Source organism: Equus asinus, chromosome 10, assembly GCF_041296235.1.
Source record: "Equus asinus isolate D_3611 breed Donkey chromosome 10, EquAss-T2T_v2, whole genome shotgun sequence".
NCBI classification, from domain to species: domain Eukaryota; kingdom Metazoa; phylum Chordata; class Mammalia; order Perissodactyla; family Equidae; genus Equus; species Equus asinus.
Window position 1 is genome coordinate 77,698,276 of NC_091799.1, and position 27,864 is coordinate 77,726,139.

At 36.9% G+C, this 27,864-nt stretch overlaps 1 protein-coding gene across 4 annotated transcripts in view; it reads left to right on the top strand.

The window, feature by feature from the left end:
- The window catches only part of FYB1 (FYN binding protein 1), a 156,602-nt gene that overhangs the window by 102,695 nt on the left and 26,043 nt on the right, over window positions 1–27,864 (top strand). For all 4 annotated transcript variants that reach the window (XM_070519737.1, XM_014831213.3, XM_014831214.3 and 1 more), the window contains exons 3-8: window positions 9,719–9,875; window positions 21,646–21,692; window positions 23,609–23,628; window positions 24,060–24,094; window positions 25,060–25,180; window positions 27,636–27,795. In XM_070519737.1, coding sequence (XP_070375838.1) covers window positions 9,719–9,875; window positions 21,646–21,692; window positions 23,609–23,628; window positions 24,060–24,094; window positions 25,060–25,180; window positions 27,636–27,795 — 540 coding nt within the window. The remainder of the gene's footprint in view (window positions 1–9,718; window positions 9,876–21,645; window positions 21,693–23,608; window positions 23,629–24,059; window positions 24,095–25,059; window positions 25,181–27,635; window positions 27,796–27,864) is intronic.

Below are 27,864 nucleotides of genomic sequence, written 5' to 3' on the forward strand. Positions count from 1 at the left end.
TGGCTGTGGAGGGAAGGAGAAAAAGCAGCTGGTAACTAGAGTGGGGGACAAGCATAAGAAATAATATTGTTGTGTTATTTTAGAGTAGAGATCAGACTGTGTTTATAATGGGAAGTACATCTTAAAAGATGAAACACCCAGTCCAGAGCATGTAGTAAGTGTTTAATAAATGTTTCTTGCTTGATGCTAGTGAAGGAGTTAGTAATTAACAGAGAAGAGTCTATAAGGAAGTGGCCACTGATAAGAACCAAGAAGGGCAGTTAGTTTGGGTAAAGAACAATGACATTTGTCCAGAGAATCAGGAGCAAAGAAAAGGAAAGAGAGCAAGATATAAGGAGGCTTTAAGTTGGAATGAAGGGTAAGTGGGGATGGTCAGGTGGAGTGCTCTCCAACTTTTATTCTCCAATAAAAGTGGTGAACGAGCAAGGCCTGGGTAGGGGCCAGGAATGTGGGGAGGTTTGGAACAACCATTTAGTAAATGTGGTAAGACCTCAGTGAGACTCAGTCCTGAGAAAGCCCATGTTTAGTTGGATGTAAATGAATGTATATGAGCAAGCAACTGCTGGGGGCTCCATTAAGTGTGCTCCTACACTGTTTTACAAACTGCTTAGCACAGAGGTCACCAGTCCAAACTCTGGAAATGTCATAGAGTTGCTAGAGCTTTTCTTCCTGCTTGGATAGGCAATAGTTATGTGCCTACCCAGGACTAGAGAAAATAAAAGTCTGTGTTCCAAGTTGCCAGTTCAATGGCTAAATTCTGGGGCAGGCACGTAATAATTCCCAGATAAATAAATGATGAACTTATACAAATGATTTCAAGATATCTTAAGAAAGGACAACTTAGTACTGATTTTATTTGCAGCGCTCCTCATCCTTGTGTGATCATCTCTTCTGTTTGTACAATGCCCCAGACTTTTCAAGATGCTTTCATACATATTAGCTCATTTCATCCTTAAGCCTGCGTGAAATAGTTGGAATTGAATTACTCCCATTTGATAGATGGAAAACTAAATCACATGAGGTTTAACTGATTTGTCAAAGACAAAGGGGTCTTTGGTGATGGAGCTGGTGGTAAAATCAAAGTTTTCTAATGCCTGTCCCAATTCTAAGACGTTCCAACAAAAATTAGAAATATCTGGTCTAGGGCAACGGGGGGCAATATGATACAGTCCCTTGGATATTGTAAAGGAATCCATAGATTAAAAAGGAAATCAAGAACCACAATTCTAGATGCTCCTTAGACCCCTTGGGGTGTGAAGGCTGTAGGTACCTTCTTAGCCAAAAGTCATAAATGTCAGAATCTATGGGGTAGATTCTCTGAGTCCTCATAGGTCTTTGTGTTACAAGAGTATTGTGACAATATATAGAACGAGTGTTTGGTTAGCAGAAAAATCTACAGTACAAAGTTTGTGAAATAATACAATTTCCATTTCTTATTCTATTACTATACCAACATCATTGTGTCTTCATTAGTCATCTCCTCCCCTTCTCTCCATCCCTTCTTTTCTTTCCTCTCAAGTCTGTTTTTCTGTTTATAGAGTCTTAGATCCTGATGAAATGTTACCACTTTGGGTAGCCTGTGTTTCACAGAACCTGGAGCCGCCCTTCAGGACAGGGCCAGATAACCCATGGGCACCGCTGACTCATGGAGGGCCCCTCCTAGTCATTTCCTCCTGGTGAAATAGCCCTGGTGTTCCACCCATCCGGGTGTGCCTGAGCAGGGGGACATGACTGTGCAAGGCCTCTTCTGAGCTTCCAAAATTAAAGAGGATGAAAAGAGGTTGTTAACTTCCTAGATTGTTGAGAGTTGTTTTCCTGTTCTAGATGGTTTTGCAGTTTCTCTCCCCTTCATTGCTAACCCTTTCCATTTTTTTCTGTAACTAGTATGAACTATTCCCTAATACAGGTACAATCAGTTCTTTTTTTATTTTTACCATTAGTCACATTTGTTATTATGGTTAAGAATTTTATTATTAACATTCTTATATGTCTTGTGAAAGTTCAAATGTTATAGCAAGTTGTAAATAAAGCTCCCACTTGACTTTTTAGCAAAATGTCCAATATCTCCTCCTTGAAGCCTTGAGCTACTATTAAAATGCCTAGGAACACAGCTCCTGGATCTGACTTGGGATGAGAATGGGCAGTGTTTACAAATTCACCTGATTACCTCACTGCCATTGAGTTATCCTGCGCTATTCAGGATACCAGCTCTGCTCACTACTAGCGGGCCCATATCCCTGCACAATCCTTCATTCTTTGAGGAAGGAATTCCAAATGGTCTTTTCAGTTCCAGTATTCTAAAGCCTCAGACCACTCAGGCAATACCTCCTGAACCTTGGGGAGTAAGACCCATAAGTAGATCAGATTTTTGAGTGTTAACTCCCAAATTTTATATCCTTAATTATTGATGCCAACTAAACTCTAAACTTGTTCTTTCCCTTTATTTATTTCATATCTTCCAAGTTCCTTTATGATTTTATTTCAAATTCTTTAATTCCAATTCTTGCGACTTTTTTTTTTTACTCCTGCCAGCCCACATCAGTCATCCATCTTTGGGGGACCATTTTCTACTAGCTCCTGAACGTCTACTTTCCTGCTATCTGGTTTCCAAAATCAAATTCCAAAGCATAGATTCACATGTATGAGTGTTTGGGATAGGTTAAATTGCTAAATTTGACGTCCAAAATGCCCATATAGGTGAATTTCTTTACAGTCCCCAGTTGCAGTTTCTCTCCTAATGAAATGAAAACAGTTGCTGTCCTAATGAAATTGAAAACAGTTGTACAAAATCATACTAAGAGGAAAGGTATCAATCAGAAAAGCTGGACTTAGGAAAGTGTGTTGATGTGTCCATTTGAAATTATCAATAATTTCCATTTTATTACCTTGAGGACATGAGCAGAACCTAGCCAAAAAGGTATAGACATCATAAGAAATCAACTAGGGCTCAAATTCTGGCTGAGTTTGCACTTAACCTGCGTTGCTTCCTAACTCTCTGAATTTGGGCCGTTTTCTTAACTTTCAAATGCAAACAGGATAATCACATGTTTGTTACAAAGGATTGGATTGTTACAAAGATTAAATAATTTACTTACGTAAAATGCCTACAGTGGTGCCTGGCAGAAAGTAAGTGATTAATTAATGTAATTATCATTAATCTCAGAAATTTCCTATAGATTTCTTGTTTCTGTTTCTTCTTTACTTATTTTCCTATAATTCAATATCCACCCCCTTCTTTCCATCACCACAGACTAGATTTTTGCTTTTGAGGATTTCAATATTACTAATTATATTTTAGTGTACTTTAGGAAGTCCACGTTGAGATTTTAGAGCCAATCATATTACATTAAGGTAAATCTATCTGGGTTTTTTCCCCCGAAAAACTAAGATGATTTCCTTAGAATTATTTTATATACATGCAAATATATTCCTTTTAGTATTTGAAAGTGACCACAGATATTGTGACGCAAAATGTTTCACTGCAAGCCCTCCCACATTGGTGGCGAGATGACTTCCAGCAGTTCCAGGAGGACCCTCTCGGGGTTCCAAGTCCAGTGGAAAAGCAAGCACATCCGTTTCTGGGTAGCTCAAGCTATTACGACTAGGAAAGGGAGAATAGATGCCAGGCAGGCAGAACAGCAGGGGCTCACCAGAGATGCTCCATCCAAAAATCTCGCAAACCTTGTGAAGATGAAAAAGTAGTTCATGGATTTCAGGGTCAGTCAGTTTTTAGTGTTTCCAATTTGTCATTCTCCAAACCACACCTATAATTTCTCACCTCCGGGCCTTAGAATACTCTCATATGGTAACGCCTCCTGCTTGCCAAAATCTTTTCCGTGAGAAGATGAGTCACATATGGCTAATAAACATCTTTCCTTCTGTTTGAACAATGGTTTATTAGTATCCACTTACAGTGGCTTATTCTCTTTGTGTACAGCTTTCAAATCACTTATGAATCTATCAAACCATATTATTTGTAAATTAAAATAAGAAGATATTTTCATCTGTCAAATTGGCTAGAATTTTTAATGTTTATTTTATGATAAAAGAGGCATTTCAAATCAGTAAGTAATAGCTTATTAGATAAATGGTGCTGGGACATTTGGTAAATGATTTAAGAACAATAACAATGACAAAAACCTATACTAATAGATCTTGATCTCACACTTAACTCCAAAATCAATTACTAATAGTTTTAAGGAGTTAAATGTAAAAAAAATGAAGACAATGAAGTAGGAGAAAATGTAAGGTTAATAATTATATGTTCTCAAGGTAGAGAAGGGCTTCCTAAACATGACAGTAGTGATAGAAGCTATACATAAAAGAATTTATTAATTGAATTAGAGAAAAAGTAGTAAGTCCTACGTATCAAAAAAATTTAACTTCGGAAAGAAATGAACTGGGAAAAGTATTTCTAACAAAAAAGCAATCAATTAGAAATTTTTATTTATCACATTTGTAAGGGAACTAATTCTCCCTACCTCAACCAAAAGAAAAAAAGAAAATTGCTGCCAAAAGAGCAGCTGAGCTCTTCCTGTGAGAGTCACACCTGGCAGGGACTATCGCAAGTCACAAGCACAGGACCTGAGCAATTTGTAAAACTCCCAAATGAGGACATGAAGAGAGAGGGTAATATTTTTAATAATTACCGTAGTGAAAAACTTTGGAAAGAAGCAGAAATACCTAAAAGAAATTAGGAAGCTTTTTGTATAATATGCTGTTTAAAATCCTGCCATTGACTTTTTAAGGAAATTTACAGTAAAATATTCCATTTTCTTCAAAGGTTTTGAAGATTTTTGAAGGTTTCTTTGGTTGGGGCATAGTTTGATTTTTGTTTTGTCTTGTCTTGTTTTCTGGTTTGGGTTCTTTTTGTTTTGGGATCAACATACAGAGGGAGGGGCCAAGGCAGCCAAATGATGCTGTTCAGTTTGTCCATGTAAGAGGCAAAAAGATTAAGATCTTTAACAAAGAGGTTTGTAAGCCACTGAGAAAAAGCAAATACCATTTTAAAAATAGGCAAAGGATTTGAATAATAATATAATTAAAATGAAAGCATGGTTATAGAGATGAAAAAAATGACATCATTAGTGCTCAAAGATGTAAAATTAAAACAAAATATTTTTCAAGTGGGCATCCTCTTTTTCTCTCAAAAACTTGCCTCAAAACAAAGAAGATAAGAAATACAAATTTCATATTCAGGGAAGTCAGGAAACATGCATAATTCCACAACATAATATATGAAATCCAAAAGTAAATGGAGGAATGACAGACAGAACAAGCGTCAAAGCAAAGGAGGGAGATACAGAGACAAGTAATTCTATTCGCCATAAAGCCAACAGAACCTAGGAATGTTCTAGGTATAAGCAATGGTATGCTGGTAAATGTTGAATTAGTTCTCTTTGTGTATGTGTGTTATGTATATATACATACATGTAATAAATTTTATTGATATAAAGGATGTGTAGCACACAATATACAAATAATAATAAAATATACTTTTTATTAAAAATTCATTATAGCCAATTGTTGATTTTTACATCTGTAGCCAACCTATGGTTGCCATTAATGAAGGAGTATATTTCCAACCTGAGTACTGATTTTTTCATTTATGTTAAAAAGGCAAATGTGAACCAACAAAGATATATGTCAGAACTTCACTCATTTGCCAATCATGTGAGTGACTACTTTGCTGAGCTGTATAATAGTTTTCAAATACTGGAAAAATATTTCCTCAATGTTTTATGCCATTTCACAATGTAATGACTACAGAAATGGCACATTTTAAATTTAATCTGCATTGTCAGCATTTCCTCTATCACTCTCTTAAATCTAATAATCAACAAAACAATAAATCAAACCCAAATTTGTGATTCTTGTTGATTTCCATGAGGTAAATACTCCCATCGTGTCCAAGTTCAGTCTACCATGGTGAGGTCACTGAATGCAGAGTTGGGAAGAGATGCCAATAGTACACCCTTATATATCTTCCCACCATTTATAGAATTTCTCACCATAATTTCATATGTATTTTACTTATATTCAGCTATATCTCCCTAAATTCATAAGAGCACATGTTTTTTTCTATTTTTTCTCTATTGTGTTCCTAGTGCCTAGAATGGAGCCTGACATATGGTAGGCATTCAATGAATAGTTGTTGAACAAAACATGTTGAGCTTACTCTATGCCAGATACTGTCCTGAGTGCCTTACATAGGTTAAGTCGTGAGTCCTCACCACGACCCTGTGAGGTGGCATTATTATTATCTCCATTTTACAGATTAAACCAGGAAGTGACTTATCTAAGTCACCCAGCAGGTAAGTAGTGGGGCCAGGATTTAAACCCAGATGCCCTGGCTCCAGGGCTTGCACTCTTATCACAATGCATTCTCTTAATACATCAGAACCTTTATGCTGGCAAAGAGAAGTCCCAGGATGACAGCCATGTGGCAGACCTTGAAGGCAACCAGGTCAGATTAGAGCAAGTGGATAGAGACCACACATTGGACCTTATCAATCATCCAACAAGTTGAATTTTGTAGAATATGTTTAAAGACATTTTATAAATATTGGAAATTGTAAGAAGAAAGAATTCCAAAGAAAACTCATTGCAAATGACAAAATGAGGCAATTATTAACTCCAGGAAAACAGTAAGTTGAATGAGAAAGAAAATGTAATCATAGTACACCAGTTGACTCAGCAAAGAACAGTATTTACCTAGTCATGACTGCAAAAACAATGAATATGGTTTTAATCAAAAAACCTCATGCTCTTGCTATATTGGAAAGGGAAAGGAAGAGAGCAAAATTTCACATCTACCAAATGGAAAGTCAATAATCTTTATATAATAATAATCTTTATATATGTACATATATATATATATATATATATATGGCTTGATTGAGGGTTTTTAAAAAGATTAGAGAGAGAGAGAGCTAAATGCAAAAGAAATGTAAAATGTTGGCAGTGATTGCCTCCAGGGGGGAGAACAGAAAACTAACAATTTTTGTTTTTATTGTTGTTATGTTATTTGTCACTGACTTGTTAATTCCTGAGTATACTTTAGTTTGATAAAAATGACATTAAAACAAGAAGGTAGATTTTTTTCCATAACATTGTCAAAGGTTCAAAACATAATAATGGCAGTGTTGGCAAAGAAGTACAAAAATGGGCACTCTCATATACTAACTGATGAAGCTGGCAGCTCATGTTTCTCTGGAAGATAATTTGATTTTTTGTATCAAAAGCCTTAAAAAAAGGTTATTTGATCCAGAATTTCTGCTTAACGGAATTTATTGTAAGAAAAAACTTTAAAGATATGTACAAAGACTAAGCCATTTTTTCTTACAGAAACAAAGAAAGGAATTAGTACAAATATTCAATATTAGAGCCCTAATTTTTTAAAATTGTGGTAGAGCTACATAAAGAAAAGTTGTTCAATTACTAAAAATTACATTGTAATTATATTAACCTGGAAAGGTATTTATGAATATTGAGAAAAATAAAAAGCTGGTAGCAAAATAGAAAAATGGTCCCATTTTGCTCCCATCCCATGAAAGTGTATATTTGCACTGAAATGCTTTTTTGTTTTTTGAGGAAGATTAGCTCTGAGCTAACTACTGCCAGTCCTCCTCTTTTTGCTGAGGAAGCCTGCTGAGCTAACATCCGTGCCCACCTTCCTCTACTTTATATGTGGGACGCCTACCACAGCATGGCGTGCCAAGCGGTGCCGTGTCCACACCAGGGATCCAAACCGGTGAACCCCAGGCCGCTGAGAAGCGGAACGTGCGAACTTAACCGCTGCGCCTCCGGGCCATCCCCTAAAATGTTTTAAAATACATCTAACTCTGTAGGTATTGCTGGGTGATGGGATTATGAACAATTCATATTTGTTTAGTTTTTCTTGCCCCCATATTACAGTTTCTACAATATATGTGATTTACTTGTGAGATTGTTTAATGTTTCAATATTTAGAAATAACACCTCAGGGGCCAGCCCCATGGCCGAGAGGTTAAGTTCACGCTCTCTGCTTCCGCGGCCCAGAGTTCGGATCCTGGGCGTGGACATGGCACCGCTCACCAGGCCATGCTGAGGCAGAGTCCCACATAGCACAACCATAGGCACTCACAACTAGAATATACAACTATGTACCAGGGGTCTTTGGGGAGAAGAAGAAAAAAAAATTGGCAACAGATGTTAGAAATAACACCTCAAACAAAACTTATCGTCTCATTAAAGATTCAAGGAGATCATCCAATACAAGTAAGAATACATGATCCATGAGAGTAGATACAAAAACTAAACCTCTGTGGTCTAAAATAATGGGTCAAATGAAAAATAATCTACATTTGTGAAATCACAGAGAATATGGTATTAAAATTGATGTAGGCTTATTTACAAAATCCAGAATACTGAAACGAAGGTTTACAAAAGCTTAGAAAAGATAAGAGAAATTCTTTTTTGCTTGTTTGTTTTTTATTTTTTATTATGAAATTTTTCACCCATATATTCTACACCTAGATTTAACAAGTGTTTTTCCTTAACAAGGTAAGAGAAATTGTTTTTAATAGTGCAAATTCAACTCAAAGAACTTATCTATCTCAAGAAAAGGAACATTTATTAACATCACTAAGCATCACAGAAATGCAAATCAAAACCACAATGAGATATCACCTCACGCCTATTAGGATAGCTATTATCAAAAAGATAAGAGATAACAAATGCCAGGAAGTAGAGAAAAGGGAATCCTAGTGCACTGTTGGTGGGAATGTAAACTGGTACAGCCACTATGGAGAAGAGTATGGAGGTTTCTCAAGAAATTAAAAATTGAACCACCGCATGATCCAAAAGAAACAAAATCATTATCTCAAAGAGATACCTGCACTCCCGTGTTCATAGCAGCATTATTCACAATACCCAAGGTATGAAAACAATCTAAGTGTCCGTCAACAGGTAAATGGATGAAGAAGATCAAGTGTATATATACAGCAGAATATTATTCAGCCTTAAAAAAGAAGGAAATTCTGTCATTTGTGATAACATGGATGAATCTGGAGGGCATTATGCTTAGTGAAGTAAGCAAGATAGAGAAAGACAAATATAGTACTGCATGGTATCACTTATATGTGGAATCTTGAAAAAAAAGTCAAACTCATAGAAACAGTAGAAAATTGGTTGCCAGGCATTGGGGGTGGGGGAAATATGGAGAGGTTGGTAAAAGGGAGCAAACTTTCAGCTCTAAGATGAATAAGATCTGAGGATCTAATGTAAAATATGGTGACTGTAGTTGATTACACTATATTGTATGATTGAAATTTGCTAAGAGAATAGGACTTAAATGTTTTCACCAAAAACAACAAAAAAGGCAAATATGTGAGGTGACGGATGTGTTAATTAACTTGGTGGGGGGAATTCTTTCACAATATATTCGTATATCAAATCATCACATTATACACTTTAAATATCTCAAAATAGCTTACAATTTTATCTGTCAATTATACCTCAATAAAGCTTAGGGAAAAAATAAAAATGGAACATTTAAACATTATGGGCTTGTACCATAAATCTTCAAATATTAGATTCTTTAAAGCATTAATTAAACTTGGGATGCATTTCTTACATTTTTATATTTAAGATCCTCATTTCTGCATACTTGGAATAGACAGTTCTTATATTTTAAGGATTTGTTTTAATTCATGGTATTGTTTGCTTCACTTCTCAGGTACCAGCAAAAGCCAAACGTCTTACTCAACAACTTCCCTACCACCGCCTCCACCATCCCATCCAGCCAGCCAACCGCCATTGCCAGCATCTCACCCATCACAACCGCCAGTCCCAAGCCTACCTCCCAGAAACATTAAACCTCCCTTAGATCTAAAGTAAGCAAAAGATTATCTTGCCATTTCTTTGTCAGTCTCTTGGCATAGATTTTCAAACTATGTTTGGCTGAATGCTAAGGGTTCCATGGTAAACTGCTGGACCACAAAGGTGGGCAGCTGGGAGGGAGAAGGGATGACTGCGCAGGCTGATCTCATGCCCCCATACCCTTGAGCAACCCTTGTTTATCTGTTTTTACTGTGGTTTTCTTCTTATGAGTACATTTGAAGAAAACTTCCACTGCCTTTTTAAAAGTTCTGAAGCATTCCTTGGGTCTGCATCACCACCATCTCTTCCAACATCACCACCACCACTATTGTCATCATCACCACCACTATCATCATTACATCATCACCACCACCACCGTTACACCATCACCACCACTACCACCATTATGTCGTCACCACCACTACCACCGTTATCATCATCATCACCACCACCACCATTATCATCATCACTACCACCACCATTATCATCACCACCACCACCACTACTACCATATTTTACTGGCTGCCTATGATGTGCTAGGCACTTTACGTATATAATCCCTATAACCTTATCAAGTGGGTTGGGTCATCATCATTTCACAGCTGAGGAAACAGAACTTCACAGGGGCTGGCCCCGTGGCCGAGTGGTTAAGTTCGTGCGCTCTGCTTTGGAGGCCAGGGGTTTCGTCAGTTCGGATCCTGGGCGCAGACATGGCACCGCTCATCAGGCCATGTTGAGGTAGCATCCCACATGCCACAACTAGTAGGACCCACAACTAAAATATACAACTATGTACTGGGGAGAAAAGGCAAAGAAAATAATAATAACTTTACAGAGGCTAAGTAACTTCTCTAAGATTACACAAGAATGTAGAGGAGAAATTTGAGCCAATGTCAGTCTGAGGCCAAAGTAAATGTGTGCTTTTGATGACCCTGCTAAATGACCTCCTTTAAGTAAAAAACTGCAGGTTTTCTCTCACGCTTCAGATTTTTGGCTGTGTGTTAAAAACCTAAGAAACTTTTATTCAAGCACTCTGGCTTAAATTTTCTTAGATGGTACCTTTCAGAAATGTCAAAACTGTGTGGGTTGCTATGCATGGGCTATTTATCCATGATTTACCAGAATAACTGGCTGAAGAAAAGTAAGTGGAAGATGGGAATAGAATGAAATGTTGATTTAAAAAGAAGTATTCCAACAATGGCAAGCATAGATCCTTATGGCAAGCCAGGCTAGATCTTCTCTTTTTTCTCCCAGAAGATTGCTGTACGTGATTCTCCTTTACCACAAATAGTAATATCCCAAAACATTTAGCTATAGATTGTTTTTCCTTCACTTCAACCCCATGCCAGTTTGATGTTCTTTACTTTTAAAGTACTTAAAATCCATAATCTATGTGATAGAATCTGTCAATAACAATGATTGACAGCTTTCCTTAAATGCTGATGACCACAATTTAGGGCAGAGTGGAAAACACATTTGTCATGGGTAGCCTCCACATTGTTTCACTTATACTTTTTGGGAGCTTAAAGGCAGTAACTAGAAGGTGTTAGAGGAGCTTAGTGGCTGTTATCTTGTAAATAGCCTGCACTGTGCATTTACGTTAACTGTATATTCTTCCAGGCATTTAAGTTTACGAATTCTAGTTTAAAGACTCTAATACCCCATGATATCCAGCTACCAAATAAGAGCGTAAGCCATCTGCCTACTGACATATGTGCTAAATAAACATTAGCTTAATTAAAATAACGAATTAATGTGTTCCTATATACCCCTAATTTCCGTGTAAATTATTTTCCTTTCGCATGTATTAAATCCTGTTTCTTTTTCCTAATTTTTTTCCTACTCTGATAAATTTAACCCACTAGATTTTGAACTTACTACTTTTGAATTTTACTGTGTGACCCTATCCCAGCTGCTGGCTTCAGTCAGCCTTCTGGATCTTGTGTAATTCTAGTAAGAAATTTTAATAAATACCTCAAGAGTGAATTCCTGAGCGCTTCTAAGACATGAAGACTGGTATTGTTTGATCAAAGAAATTGTGGAGAGGAGTATTTGGCATTATTCCTGCTGTTTTGGGAGTCCCCAGGACCACCCATATGTTTGATGACTCGCTGAAAATATTCACAGGACTCACCTTATAGTAGGACTCGTGGCTAAGATTGATCACAGTAACACTCCTTCGAAGCCTGGGAGCAGACACACGGAGTGCTCCTTTCTCCAGCTATAAAAATGCAACAAATATGTAATATTGCTTCCCAGAGAAGCCCATTAGAGACAGATTTTTATTGAGAGCTGGTCACATAGGCACCTTCTGCCTAGTAACTACCAAAATACCAGACTTCTAGAAGGAAAGCAGATGTTCATGATAAATCACATTGTTTACATAGTCTAGGCACAGCAAAGCACTCTCATTGATCAGGCAAGTTTTCTTATCAATGTAAGGAATGTTTTAGAAGCTGAGTTCCCAAATACAAACCAAGGGCCAATTTTGGTAGCAGATTCTTCTAAAAATAGCAGCCTCAGGCCTGCTAGGTTAACTGTTTTTCCTGTCAACTTACTCCCTAGAATCTATTATGATAAGGTGGGGAATACAAAGTTGTAGAAGGAAGACAGGATTTTAAAAACAATTCTCTAGTCAGTACACCTTCTTCATAAGGATGCTGGTCAGTTTCCCAGCTTTGCAGGGAATTCTTGCAAAGTTGAAAAGGGCCTGTCAACCAGCCAGACTCAAATTCTCACTGGTAATATTGTTTTCATCAGAAATTAGCAAAACTCACTAATTGTAATAAACTTTACCTCATTCCTATTTCCATCTTTTTTTTTCCTATTTCCATCTTATTAAGGACTCCTAATTAGAAAATCTGATTCATCTAAGAATTACCAACTCCACAAAATACTTACTCTCAGAAGAAAGATGGAGAGAAAAAAAATTCTGTGTTATATTACCTAGATAAACTATAATTAGAGTACCTGAAACTTAATTGTCAAATGGAGAGAAAAGAGGAAATGAAAGCGAAGGGACACCTATAAGACAATTTTTTTTCCAAAAATAAAAATGTGGCATATAATAAAAGACTTTCAGGCTGCCGTCAGAGAGTTCAAGAAAATTCCGAAAAGAAGAAATGTCTGCATTAGAAACTTTCCCCCAAGTAGGAGAAGCCAGATGAGGTACAGAGAGGAAATGAAAGCAAAATGGGGCTTAATGTTGAGGTGCAAAAATTTATATTTCATGTGAGAAGAAATTTACAGGATGATCTTTAAGTAAAATTGTGAGATATGGATGTTTCTGTGCTTTTCCTCATTTTACCACCTTTCAAAGCACACACATGTATGTTTCCCAGGTGTTCCCTCTGTCAGCCTGCAAATGCCATTCCTCCCCTCTCTAATCAAAGGCCACTCTCAGGTCAAATTCTAATAGATTTTTTTACATTCACTCAACAATTATCTTTTGAGCCACAATTTTGTGCCTTTGTAATATGAGTCAGGGAATATCAGTGAACAAAATAAAGATGCCTGCCCTCATAAGACGGGGGAAGGGGACCAAAGGAATAAAAATAATAAACGAGTAAAGGATATAATATGTTAGGGAATATCGAGTGTTGTGGGAGAAAATAGAGCAGGGTTAGGTGGTCTAGTGTGAGGGTGGGGTTGGGGACTTCTTGTTGCAACTTTAAGCAGAGAGGTGAGGGCAGCCCCTTTATAAGAAGTTATACTTGAGCAAAGCTCATGGAAGTGAGCGAGGTAGGCATGTGGATCTCTGGAGGAAGACCATTCCAGGCAAAGAGAACAGACGGAACAAAGGCCTAGAATGTTCGAGGACTAGGAAGGATGTAACTAAGGCTGGAGTAGAGTGAGCAAGAGAAGGAGTTGGAGGAAAAGACTGAGTTCCTATAGGACCTTGTGGGTCAGGCTAGAGATTGTGGCTCTTATCCTAAGTGAAGTGGGAGCCACTGAAAGAGGGTGAGCAGAGCGGTGATGTTTTCTGGCTTCTATTTTATAAAGATTACCTTAACAGCTGTCTGAAAAGAGACCTTGGCCAATGTTGAAGCAGGGAAACCAGCTAGGCAGATATTGCAGAAAGGCAGGCAAGATATGGAGGTGGCTCTAACTAGGATGATGACAATCAAGGTGGGAAGAGGTATCCAGATTCTGGATATATTTTGAAGGTAGAAGCAACAGAATTTGGATTCAGGGTATGAAAGAAAAAGAGGATCAAAGATGCTCCAAGGTGTTTGACCTGAGCCACCATAGGGATGACGTTTCTATCACCTGAAATGGGAGAGGCTGAAGGTGAGCAAGTTGGGGGGGGGGGGGCGGTGAGGAGGAGATCAAGAGGGCATGGCTATGTTAAGCTTCTCTTAAACATCCAAGGTGTCTCTTAAACATCCAAGTGGGGATGTTGAGGAGGCAATTGGGTATAAGAAGTAAAGAGTTTGGGAAAGTGTTCTGGTTTAAAAACATAAATGTGAGAGCCGTAGGCATGTATTCCACACAAATTCTTGAGACTGTTAAGATCACTGTTAAGGAAATGAGTATAACTAGAGAGGAGAAGAAGTGACCCTGGGCACTCCAACTGTATGAGGCCTGGGGGAAGAAAAATCAGCAGAGGAGAGTAAAAAGGAACAACCACTAACGTAGGAAAAACACAAGCATGTGGTGTCCTAGAAGCCAGGTAAAGATAAAATTCCCAAGGAGTAGGCAGCAATCAACTGTCGGCTGAGGATGAAGAGCAAATAAGTGAAGACTGTGGAGGACAGTGTGGGTGAAATTTTGGGGAGTAATGGGGATATAAGCCTGATTGAAATAGCTTTAAAAGTGCATGGAAGGAAAGAAACTGGAAAAGGCAAGTATAGACAATTCTTTAAGGAGAAAAAGGAAGCAAAGAAATGGGGCAGTCACTAGTGGAAAAAATGGAATTGAGATTTTTTTCTTTCATGAGGAAGAGTAGCCCTGAGCTAACATCTGTTGTCAATCTTCCTCATGTTGCTTGGGGAAGATTATCATGGAGCTAATATCTGTGCCATTCCTCCTCTACTTTACGTGGGATGCTGCCACAGCATGGCTCGATGAGCAGTGTGTAGGTCCATGCCCGGGATCTGAATCTGAAAACCCTGGGCCCCTGAAGCAGAGCATGTGTACTTAACCACTACTCCACTGGGCCAGCACCCAGATTTTTTTTTGATGGAAGGAGTAACAGTCTGTATCTTGGTGGAAATGGTGGAAAGATCCATTAAGAGGGGAAAATGATAATGGTGTAGAGAGGGAGAATTCCTGGAACCAAGGACTAGAGCAACTGGAAACCAGTGCTCAGGTGGGGGACAGGCTTCCCAAAGGAATAAATGACTGATAAGGTTTACAGCTCTCACTAGGGTGGAGAGGCGGTATTGCTTAAGGCAACAAAAGGAATCTCTAATTGAGATCAAAGAAGGAATTTCAGGAGATATTGGTGGGCTTCATCACCTACCTACCTCCTAGAAGTCACTTGTAATTACATCTTCAGGTCAGGATGCCTTCAGAACGTAAAAGATTGGAGGCAGGTGAGAATTAGAAATAATAAACATCTTTAAAAATAGACTAGTTGAGGCCAAAGTTATATTATATTTTAAACTGTATTGTTTCCCCACCTAGTGGTCAGAAAACAGCTAGCTACATTTTCTGCTATTTTACTCAGACATTTGATAAGGAGTTGAAATGGATCAAATGAGCATGTTTATCATTATTAGCGTTCAAATCAACATCTGTAGTGTAACATGTTTTGGTACTATTTTAAAAAATTAATTATAATTTTAATAGTATAATTAATTCTTCACATGAAAACAGAATCAATGGTTACATATTTTGGTATACAAAACAAATTACATGGTTATTCGTAGTAATGAGACAGGAAAAGTGAAGTAATAAAAAATAATAAGTAATGGGAAGTCACTAAGATTGGAAAAGATTAAACAGTTCTTACCCTGAGGTCATTCTTAGTCAGTATAAATTTTTTTTTGTCTCTAAAATTAGAGGAAAAGTAAGAATTTACCATTATTACCTTTTTATTAATTAGAAATGCTTAAAAATTTCTGGAATTTGAGCCCTGCCATATCATTCGTGCCTTACCAGATAGTCTCACCTAACTCAGATTGGAGAGCATTGGCTTCAACAAGTCGTGGTTTTACAATTCCTCATGCATTCAATGTGGGAAGTCATGTTCCAGAGAGAAGCTGATACGATTTCATTCTAGTAAGGGCAGGTATAGAGCAAAGTTTTATGTGTCACTTAGATTTCCTCCATCTTCTTTTTAAAAAAACCTGCCAAGTAAAAGCTAAAGTCATGAATAGCAAATAAATTATAAATATCAATAGCTTTATAGCTTTAAAAGTCAGGAGCTAGAGCTCTAATAGCTTTCTAAAAATGACAGCCACAATATTAAATTAACTTCACTTTTCCTATTTCATTCTGCATGCGTTAGCATACAAACAAAGAGCTCTGGTGAAGGGCCTTCTTGAATAGCCGTCCTATAACAGCTGATAAGCTTCCTTTTCTTCTCTGTTACCCCTCCCTCTGCGGAGTTTTCTGTGACTTGGATGGTGACTGGTTTCATTGTTTGTTTCTGTGGGCCTTTTCTCAATGCCTGGAACACTTTTTGAGCACTTTGTGACAGTTTGATCTGGGTTTATGCATGACATTCATCCATTCTCTTCCTCATCTTTTTCCCTTTTATTCTTATCATTCTTATTTTTATCACTATTTCATATTTATTGAATATTTTAATGTTATACATATTATAAATTCAGACCTACCTAAAAGAGCAGTAAGATTTGTACGCTGTAATGTTGGGTCCATGAATAAATGTGTGCATGCAAACATTGCCTATGAGTAATAAATGGTTTGCACAAACGTGCAGGCACATTCGTATGAATATGCTGTACAGACACCCTTCAATTTGCAACTATTTGTTATTCATCCAAGTGTTTTAGGAAGTAAACTTCAAGTCCAGTGATCTTTTTGACTTAACATTCTTTTTCAAAAATCCTTATAAACAATTCACTTTAGTAATAAAAATTCATCTAGTTTCTTAGTTTTACTGAGACATCATTAATTCATCAAATAAAAAAAAAATCAAAGTCCTATACATGACAGGAATTATTCTAATGGCTTTCTAAAAATGACAGTCATAATAACAAATTAACCAACAAAGTGACAACCTCTTTCCTCAAGGGGCTTATTGTGTCATAGTAGGAAGACAAACCTGCAAGCAATTACTCTATAATTACAGTCAAACAAAATAACCACTATAATGGAGCAAGGTATGACACAGAGAAGCAGCAACTGCGTGGGCTTAGGGGAGTCTGGGATAACCTCACAGAGGAGGGAGAGTTTAAGGAGAGGCTGACAGATTAAGGAGGGTCACAAGCAGGGGATGATGAGAAGAAGATTATTCCAGAAAAGGAAAACAGCACGGGCTTAGCACGGGGGAACTAGAAACCAGCAAGTGTTCAGAGTGTAAGTTAGTTCAGTATTAGTACGTGAAAAGAAGATGATGCAAGAAAAGGAAATGTGAAAAATAAAATTGTAAAAGAACAAGGCTGATCATGAGAACCTGGTATACCATGAAAAGAGCTATGGATTTTGTTCTGCAGAATGTCAGTGTATTTTGACGTCAAAGGGATTTACGTCTTGTGCTTTTAATTAATATTCAGTTCATTAAAGTTGATAATGCAAAGGCCTAACTTATTTTAAGTCCTTTACATAACATAACTTGCCATCTTATTTATACCTCAGTAAGTTTTATTTGAGTAAGAACAATTATTTTCAGGGGGATCTTTGACTGATGATTGAACAACTCAGACTAAGTTTTTTCAAATCAATAGTTGTGTTTATAAATTTAGTTAATTAAACTTCCTTACGTGTTTCACATTGCATGTATAAATTTATATACTGAATTTTATTTTTAAGCATCTCAAATACCTGACTACAAATTTAGTAGCTCCACTAAGCAAAACCCTCCCAAGACTTAAATGACTCCTGTAAATCTATTAAACCACATAGAGTTCTGTTAAATATTCCAATTGCATTTGCTTTATACTTTGCATTTTGCATTATACTTTTTAAGAAGCATATTTATTTTGAAAAATGTTAAGCATATAAAAAGCAGGGAGAGTAGTATAATAAGCTCTCTTGTCCCTTTCACCAACTTCACCAATTATAAACTCATAATCAATCTTGTTTCATCTATACCGACCTCACATCCCTCTTCTATATGTAGTACATTGACTATATGTAGTAACATAAAATACAAAGTCAGTGTGCAAATTTCCAATTGTCCCTTAAATTGAGTGTATGGTGTCTTGTTTTATTTTGTTTTTTGGTGAGGAAGATTGGCCCTGAGCTAACATCTGTTGCCAATCTTCCTCTTTTTGCTCTATTTTGTATGTGGGATAACGCCACAGTATGGCTTGATGAGTGGTGTGTAGTCTGCGCCCAGGATCCGAACCCACAAACACTGGGCTGCAGAAGCAGAGTACTTGAACCTAAGCACTACATCACCAGCCAGCCCCAGAGTGTGTGGGGTTTTTTCAAGTTTGAATAAGAATCCAAGCAAAGTCTACCCATCTTTATTGGCTCATATATTTTGTAATTCTCTTTCGAGAGAGTTCACCCTCTATCACTTCTTTTTCTATTGATTGCAATGTATTTGTAGTGGAAATCAAGTCATTAGTGGGCATTGTAGTTGTTCGCAGTCTAGATTTTGCTGGCTGCTTCCTATAGCGTAGCTTACGTGTTCCTCTCTTCTCTGTATTTCCTATAAATTGGTAGTTGGATGTACAGGTAGCTTGATCAAATTTAGTTCTTTTTTTTTGGGCAAGATCCCATCCTAGGTGATGACATATTCTTTTATGGGGAGCCCGTAATGTCTGGTTGACTCTCCTTTTTTGATGTGAGCAACTGTTGACATTCAGCACTTAAGGTCCATACTTTTCGACGACAATAAAAATTCTAAATCAGAAATTTTAAGTAGATTTGACATATCTAACTGAATATTCTCTAATGTAACAAATCCCTTAAATATTATAAGTACTTAAAATGTTGAGCATATGTATATTGTCCCAATAATTATAAAACTTATTCCATAAACTTTTGTACCATGGGTTTGACTTATTCCATCACTTCTGTGTTTAATTCTGAATCTTTCAAGACCAAAAAGACTTGGGCCAGCCCCAGTGGCCTAGTGGTTAAGTTCAGCATGCTCTGCTTCAGCGGCACGGGTTCGGTTCCCGGGTATAAACCTACACTGCTTTGTTAGTGACCGTACTGTGCTGGCAGCCCACATATCAAAACATAGAGGAAGATTGGCACGGATTTTAAAGTCAAGACTACAAAGACTCACTAAGGGAAACAAGTGTTTTATCATGACCGAGCTAATGAGTTGATTAACTAGGCCTTTACACTTATCCAAATTAAACACTAAGCATATATAAGTTAAATTTTAATTTTTTTTTAAATGTGAGTTTATTAGATGAACAGTTGATGACCCATATGTTTACCAGCTGAGGTGGAGATTGAGACACGTACGTCCATGGCAATTCTTACTGAGCCACAAGCGTACCCCCTGAGCCCTTTTTATGGTCTTAGTGATAACAAGGCACTTCCAACCCACATTCTTCAAATGGAGTTAGTTTTGCAACCAGCATCTCCCGGCTTCAAGTAACACTCTTTCCTAATTATTTAAGTGGCTTGAGTATTGAACATGAGGGGGATATAAACATATTTTTGCATTAGGAAGATCATTCTGGCAGCAGTGTGTGAAGGGAGGGGAAGATGAAGAGCAATTTTGATCACTGGACAACTGACAAGATGGCTACTGCAAGAGTCCACGCCAGAGATGATATAATCTTATTCTCGTGTCTAGCAGGAGAGAGGGGAGAAATGAAAGGGGGATGTGAATTATAGGAGAAATTAAAAATGTAGAGCTGACAGAACTTGATTAATTTGATGTCGGACTGAAAAGGAGTGAGAAATAAAGGATGACTTGAGGCTTGGGTGGATATGTGAATTGTGGTACCACCCCAAGATGAGAAACCTAGGAAAAACAGGTTTGCATTGGAATGGAAGAGGGAATTCTCAACTTCTGAGATGTTAATATAGAACCTGCAGTGGGATATCCAAGTAAAGATGTGTGTATATATATATGAGAGGTCTGGGCTAGAGATTTCAATATGGAAGTCACCAACATTAAGATAATATGTGAAGTTTGGGGTATATGAGACTATTCAGGGATAGATGTAGAGTGAAACAAATGAGGAAAGCAAAGATCAGAACACAAAGAAACATCATCACTTAAGGGGGAAGTCAGAGGAAAAAACCCACAAAGGAAATTGTGCGATAGCGGCCAAAGAGACAAGAAGTGAGCCAGGAGAGATTTCTCACGGAAACAAAGGAGACTCAAAGAAGGCAAAATGGCCAATACAGTACTGTTAAGGGCCACAAAGCAATCACGAAAGATGCAGGCTGAGAAGTGTCCAGTGGATTTTGTAATTAAGTCTCTTAAGAGTAGTTTCATTGAAGGATTGGTGATAGAAGCCAGAGTGTGGTCAATGAAGAAACGAGTGGGAGGGGAGGAAGTCAAGTCATGAGTGTAGACGGCTTTCCTACTTTGGCTGGGAAAAGGAAGATTATCTTGTGGTAAGGTAGAAGTTAGAAAGGTAAAGAGAAGTATTTGTTCTTTATGAATGAGAGTAACTCAGGCTGAGGGAGGAAACAAAGAGTGAGATATTTAGGGATGGGAGTGAAAGAAGAGGAATAATAATAATATAAGTAACATGATGACACAGAAGAAATAAGATCAAAGGGGTAAAGTCGTTGCTAATTCAGATAGGATTCAGAACACAGGTGGAAAGAGAAACTTTGGTAGGGAGAAGGTAAGCATGGGTATAACAGTAGATAAGTTTGTGGATTAAAGAAATGTATTTTCTTAAGAGAGTTCACACCCAATAACTGCTATTTTATCAGTGAAGCAAGACACAAGATCATTTAATTACAGGGGAGGGGGGGAATAGGAGATGTGAGGAAAGTAGTGAATGTTTTGAATAGCCTTTGAGAAGGATGATACAAGAAAGAGTTGACTAGAATAAAGTGTAATGAGATATAGAAGTGTCAAGGGTACAGTTGAAATTGAATGCCAATTATTTGTAATGTCCAGAAGCAGTCAAATGGCAATTTTATCCAGCTATGCTAATCAACCTGAGGGTAGAAATAGAAAATATAGATGGTTCTGTAAATCATTAGGGATTTGTGAGGCCCACGTATTGATAACCGTTAACAGCAGTTGGAGTGAAGTGGTTTGGGATGAAGCATCTTGGAATCCAAGCAACAAGTGATGGAAGTAAAGCCAGGTGGAGAACATCTGGAAAAGAGAAAGAAGTTAAGACTCGGAACTAATTCTCTTTGGTATCTATACCATAAAACCAATCAAATGCCCTCAGAATCCCAGAATTGAATTGTTGACACACTGCTGTTTTACAGAGAATGTATTACTGCCCTGAAGCAATGGATTAATTGTATGCGTCCACTACAATGGACAATGCTGTACTCAAGTTCCCACTTCTCCATTTTTTGCAGCAGTAGCAGCATAACTAAAAGGCTGAAGTCTATTCCAATGACTTATGAAGTTTTCAATCAGAGCAGATATTAAAGAGAAAAGAATAATTCAAAAAATGGTCCTTTTATTCTTTTTGCTTTTTCATTGTAAGGTGAGCATCTACTTATTTCACTTACATTTTTCTTCTTTCTTGTTTTTAGAAGTCCTATAAATGAAGAAAATCAAGATAGTGTCATGCACTCTGATGGTAAGGGGCAAAAAGATGTTTTATGTATTTATTTGTTACCTCAGATACAGAAGTTTGAGTTAATGATTCTCATAGGGTTGTTAATGGGTCATTATCATCATTGGTCCATGCAAGACCCCTCTCTTGTTTTACTTATGTTTATTCCCTTTTATCTCTATGACCCACTGCCTTTACTCTCTTCCCCTTACTAGAGACAAATATTCTCATGCATTTAATGTGTATGTGTCTGTTTGTATATATTCTTTGCATACTATTGTCTGTGTGTATATATTTCAATTTACCTAAATAATATATTATAGCTCACTCTGGTCTTTTTTTTTTTTACACTTAGCATACTGTTTTGGGGGCCCATCCATGTTGCTATATGTATATTTAATTTATTGCTGTTAAGTACTCCATGGTATGCATCCTGTGCATTCACATTTTACCTCCAACTCACTGATACAACAAATAATAATTCAATGCACCTTCTTGTCCACATCCGCATGTGGACCTCTGAGAAACTTTCTTTAAGATGTATGTCCACCAGTGGAGTGGCTGCTCATAAACTATGGAATATTCATTTTGACCTAGTAGAGTGCTCTCCAAAAGAGAGCACTGGGAGTCTGTGTAGACTCCCACCAGCAGGGCAGGAAGATTCCAAGACGCCCACCTTTCCTCAGTGCATGGTGTTATGCAGCTTTCCCATTGTTTCCCATCTTACATGTCTAAAATATCTCATTTCATTTTCATAGCTCTGCTTACTATCGAGTTTGAGTATTTCGTTTGTTTATTAGCCTTTGTGGTCTCCTCTTCTGTAAGTTGCCCGTTTGTATCCTTTGACCATTTTTTTCTTGGAGTTAGTATCCTTTTTGGGTTGACTTGCAGGAGTTCCCTTGTATTACAGATATTAATCCCACGTCAGTTGTAGACATTGCAAATATCTTCTCTCATTCTGTCCATGGTTGATTAACTTAGCCCATGCTGTTCTTCACTGAACAGAAATAAATTTTGATATAATCAAATTCATTAATTTTTACTTTATAGTTTATGCTTTTTAAGTTTTATTTAAGAAGTCCTATCCCTAGGAAATAAAAATATCATCTTCTATGACATTTATCCCTTGTATTTAGGTCTTTGATCTCCTTGCAGGCCACATTTGAGGACTTAGTAGAAATCCAGATTTGTTGCCTCATGTATGGAGCCAGTGTTCCAATTCCCATACTCTGAAATCCACCATTTTCTCGTTAATTTATAATGCAATCTTTGTACTATATCAACTCTATAGATGTGCATATGTCTGTGCATATATATGTGTGTGTTCATGTGTGCATTACGTGTGTGTATATGTGTGGGCCTGTAAATTTATGTGCCAGTCTCTGAGCTCTCTGCTCTATTCCACTGGTCTATTTGTTCCTATACCAACACCACATGTTTTTATTATTTTTGTTTTAGATTATGTCTTAATATCTAGTAATTTGTTGATATTGCTAAACACTTGAGCAGTAAAATACGTTTTTGAAAAATCTAATTAATTTGGTTTATTCGATACACAAAAGTAAATCCTTAGGAATAAATAAATCAAAAACTGCAAACTAGCTGTGATTTTCTGATAATACGTTTGTTGCACACAAACCCACAAAACCAAATGTACGTGCTTTTTATAAAGAAAACAAAAGATATTTCATAATTTAGGGGCATTTGCATTATTTTGTGAAAGCCAATGAAATGATTTTATAATTAAATTACAAGGATCAAAAAAGCCATAGTAGGGATCTAAACCACATATTCTATTTTGTGCTTCTATATCTTTGATAAAGTATAAGTTCTGTTAGAGTGTGAACTGTTTTGAATATTATGTTACAGCTAATAATCTTGTATTAAAGGATTTCTTAATTACAGTATATTAAATTTTATTCTCTTTTTAAACTTTTTAGGTACTGGAAATCTAGATGAGGTCAGTTTTTTTTCCTTATATTGCTGTAACTAGAATATTTAACGATTATTGTGATTTTTTTTCTTAGTATAAACCAACAAATGAAAATTCTTATAAGTAATATGATATTTTTCCATTTATAATCTTATTTCATCAAAAATACTTGAGACATTAGATACTAATAATTACACTGACTCATAGTAATTGTGCAGCACTAAACATACGCTTTAGTCTGGCTATCCATCTGGATTATAGAGCAGGATATAAAATGAAATCTTTTTTGTGCTTACTTTCCCAGCATATCTCTAAAGAGGAAAAAAATATTTTAAGTAAATCAAATTTACATACACTTAAATTTATGCTTATTTTACTAAGTATTTGATCAATGTAATACGTGTAGGTTCCATTTTTGAATAATTAAAATTAATCATTACTAATGTTTTTCTTGCCAGGAACAAGACAGCGAAGGAGAAACATATGAAGACATGTATGAGTTACATTTTTTACCATGATATTTTCCTTCTAAGATGAATATAATGGTTGTATGAGGGAGAGTGGATGGATATTCAACACTAGGGGGAAAAGCTTTATTGTTCAAGTGACTGGTATATATATAATGATAATCTTTATTTCAATACAAAGGACTAAAGATTCTTTACTTGTCCAAAGATTTACAGAGGACAGAGGACTCTGTTGAAATGTTGTTGTATAAGAGGCTAGAGACTTTACAGCCTGCTAGACAGACCACAGAAGGGAATCATGGAACCAGGAATCTGAATTTATTGTTCTCAGTGTGTCCTTGGGCAAATGAATTCATTTATAGGTCACAACTTCCTCACCTGGGCACTGTTTCACCTCCCAAGGGTGCTGTGAGAAATACGTTAGCACAGTATCAGATGCCAAAGTTTCAGCCTGCTAAAGTGGAAAGATATTAAACATCGCTCCAAAATGGGTTGCTGGGTAGCCTAGGACTCACTTCTTGGAAAGTGAGTGAAAGTAGAAATGAATATCTTATTTTATCTTTTATTGATTCAAATATCTTAATTTTGTCTATCCAGTTTTTATTCAACCAATTCTGACTAAGGTTTGAATGTATACACATGTGTGTGCTCACGTGTACCTGTAAGTGCATGCACGTAAAAGAGAGAGAGAGATTAATTCTATTCATGTGGACATGTAGCAAGAACAGGGCCTTTATAAAGAGTGCCTTCCACTGGCTGGCACAAGTTGCAAGGGGAAGCAGAGTCTTTGGAAGGCATCCTCACTGGTGTGCCTCCTACTGGATTTAAGAGCAATCTCACACACCCAGGAATTTTGACAACCCTTTGCTTTTCACCTTCATCCGTCCTTCAGATACTATCTTCTGCTGTGGGTAAAAACCTCTCTGGATAGTGAGTCCTAACCCCTCAATGCCTGCAGATGCTGAAACAACCTAACAATTTTTATCTGCAGAGAAGCATCCAAAGAAAGAGAGAAGAAAAGGGAAAAGGAGGAAAAGAAGAGATTAGAGCTGGAGAAAAAGGAACAGAAAGAGAGAGAAAAGAAAGAACAAGAAGTAAAGAAGAAATTCAAAGTAAGAGCTTGCTTGCTGATGAGTGAAAAAGTGTAGCCTCTTTTAATAACTTTCACCCAAAAGGGGCACCATTCTTGAAAGCTTACATGGCTGGAGAATTACTTAATTGCTGTTTTCTAAAGACTAACCACCTTCATAACAGTAATTTTTTTATTCAATACGCTCCTTTATCCCTGCACAAAAATGTAATATGATAAAATCCAAATAAACTATGGTGGTTTATAATTAGTGGGCACCCAGGAAACTTTATGTTGATTCAGTGAATGAGTACTCGGTTACTCACACTCATCTTGGCTCTCCTCGTTACGCATTTCATATTAAACAATACTGTGAGCTTAGGACCACACACAGACATCCCTGTGGCACGTATTATAGTGGTGCAAAAGACACAGGTGTCTCCATATGAACCAGACTTGTCTCAGAATAAAGTTTCTATGAGCTACTCTGACTACTGGCGTCGAGACCCGACTTCCATATTGGCCTTTATTTTAAGCCTATGTACATGCTGACTTCTGATACCTGCTGCTTCTCATCCCTCCTCATCTGCCTAGGTTTCTGACCTCTGTCTTCTCTAATCTCTGATTTCTAATGGTGCGACTTCTATTACTACACTCACTATCACTACACAGCAGGCTAAACTCTCCTGGCTACACCATCTTTGATGACATGGCCCATGGGGCATGTCAGCTATATTTAGAGTGTAATTCAGACTAAGTGAGTTACAGAGCTAGTCTTCACTTTAAAAAGGATTCATATCAGGTTTCCTTTAAATATTTAATTCTTCTGGAACATTTAATATGTGGTTTGAATTATAAAAATTAGATTTATATATAACTTCCCAGAATATGTATTATATTAAAACAAAGATTCTACAGTACAGCGCAGGGAAAATGTAAAGCTTAGAGTCAAATAGACAGATGTGGATTCAAATTCTAGCCACACATGCAGGTTATGTGATCATAGGCATGTTACTAAACTTCTCTGAAGTTCAGATTCTTATTCTTTAAAGTGAGGATAAAGATACCTCTCCTGAAATTTTGTTGTGGGATTAAATAAAATAATACACATAAGGCACGTATCTTTCATAGGTTCTCATTAAATTGTGAAAAAGCTTACTATATTACAGTATGAATAGTAAAACATTTTACTCATACAGAATGTATGGCTACCAACATTTTTATTTTTCATGTGGAAAATATGAAAATTTAATTTCATATATGAAAGTCTTCTTAACACACTTTTTATGAAGACATTGTTTATAGTATTGAAGAAATTATGTGGTTTTTCCTTTTGTTTCTTTTGGAGAAATCAATTTGACATCGTTTCACTCATTCGTTCAAATAATAATAGGAAAAAGATAGGGTATGGAAATCATACCACTAAATATGAACTCAAAGGTTTGTGCAGACTAGGACTTCACAAGCTATGTTCCTTTCACAAAATGTTAATAGATGTTAAAATTAGATAAGTAAATGTGATAACTGTTACATTTCATTAATTCTAAGATAGAAAATATTTCAGTTTAAAATTCTGAACTTAGGATGCATCTTTACATTATTAACATAGTTTAAATTAAGCTGTTTTCTTTCTTAGTGGTACATAATTAATGAAATGTCTCACAATTCATAACATCATAAGTTCAATAAAATGAGACAGAGCTTCTTCAAAAATCACAATGCATATTTGCATATCAAAAGATCCAAAACTTCTGTTGAAAAGACGTCACTTTAGGATTAGGAAACGAGGAGTTTGGAATTCATGGTCTAAACTAGATTATTCTCCTGCTGGCAAGAAACCACTGTATACTCAAGATATTAATTTTTAAAACCTCACATAACATTTGTTTCCTATGTTTTTGTTCACAAAGCTATTTCTAAAATGTTACCTTACTTATAGCAGGTAATGTCTACTCCAAATTTATAGGTAGACAATACCACAACATTAAAAAAAAAAAAAGGAAAAGGAAAAAAAATGCTTTTCCCACAAGTACAGCCCACCACCACCTACTTTCCTTTTGCTGTTTTAGGCCTGCAGAGAATCATCAGAATAATGACACAATGCAAAGAGGGAGAAAGCCTCTGTTTACCAAGCAGACCACCCGCATATCCCCTAAAAGCACGTAGCACCCGCGTGGATTGTCATACATAAGTGGTATTTTGTTCTTAGAGCTTCCTTTGCAAGCCTTTCACAGAGTTCCTAAGGTCAACAGATCATTGCCACTCTCCTGGACCCCAAGCACATGCTTACCTGTTCTTTACTGACCCCTGTGACTTTTCCCCTCCTATAAGAACATTCACCAGAAGGACACTCGCCCTCGATTTCTAGTTCAAACCTGTAAAAGTTGGAAACAGGCAGGTTGGCAAGTTGTGGACATATTGTCTTTCAAAACTGCATTCCTTAAAGAGTTTCTGAATAGTAAGGAAGCCTGTTGTCATTCGTTTTTTCCTCTTTGCAGCTAACAGGCCCTATTCAAGTCATCCATCTAGCCAAAGCTTGCTGCGATGTCAAAGGAGGAAAGAATGAGCTGAGCTTCAAGCAAGGAGAGCAAATTGAAATAATCCGCATCACAGACAACCCTGAAGGAAAATGGCTGGGCAGAACAGCAAGGGGGTCATGTGAGTGCAAATTTCCTATGACTTCAAAGTGTGGTCTTTTTGAACCAATATTAAATGTGCAAATTCTTC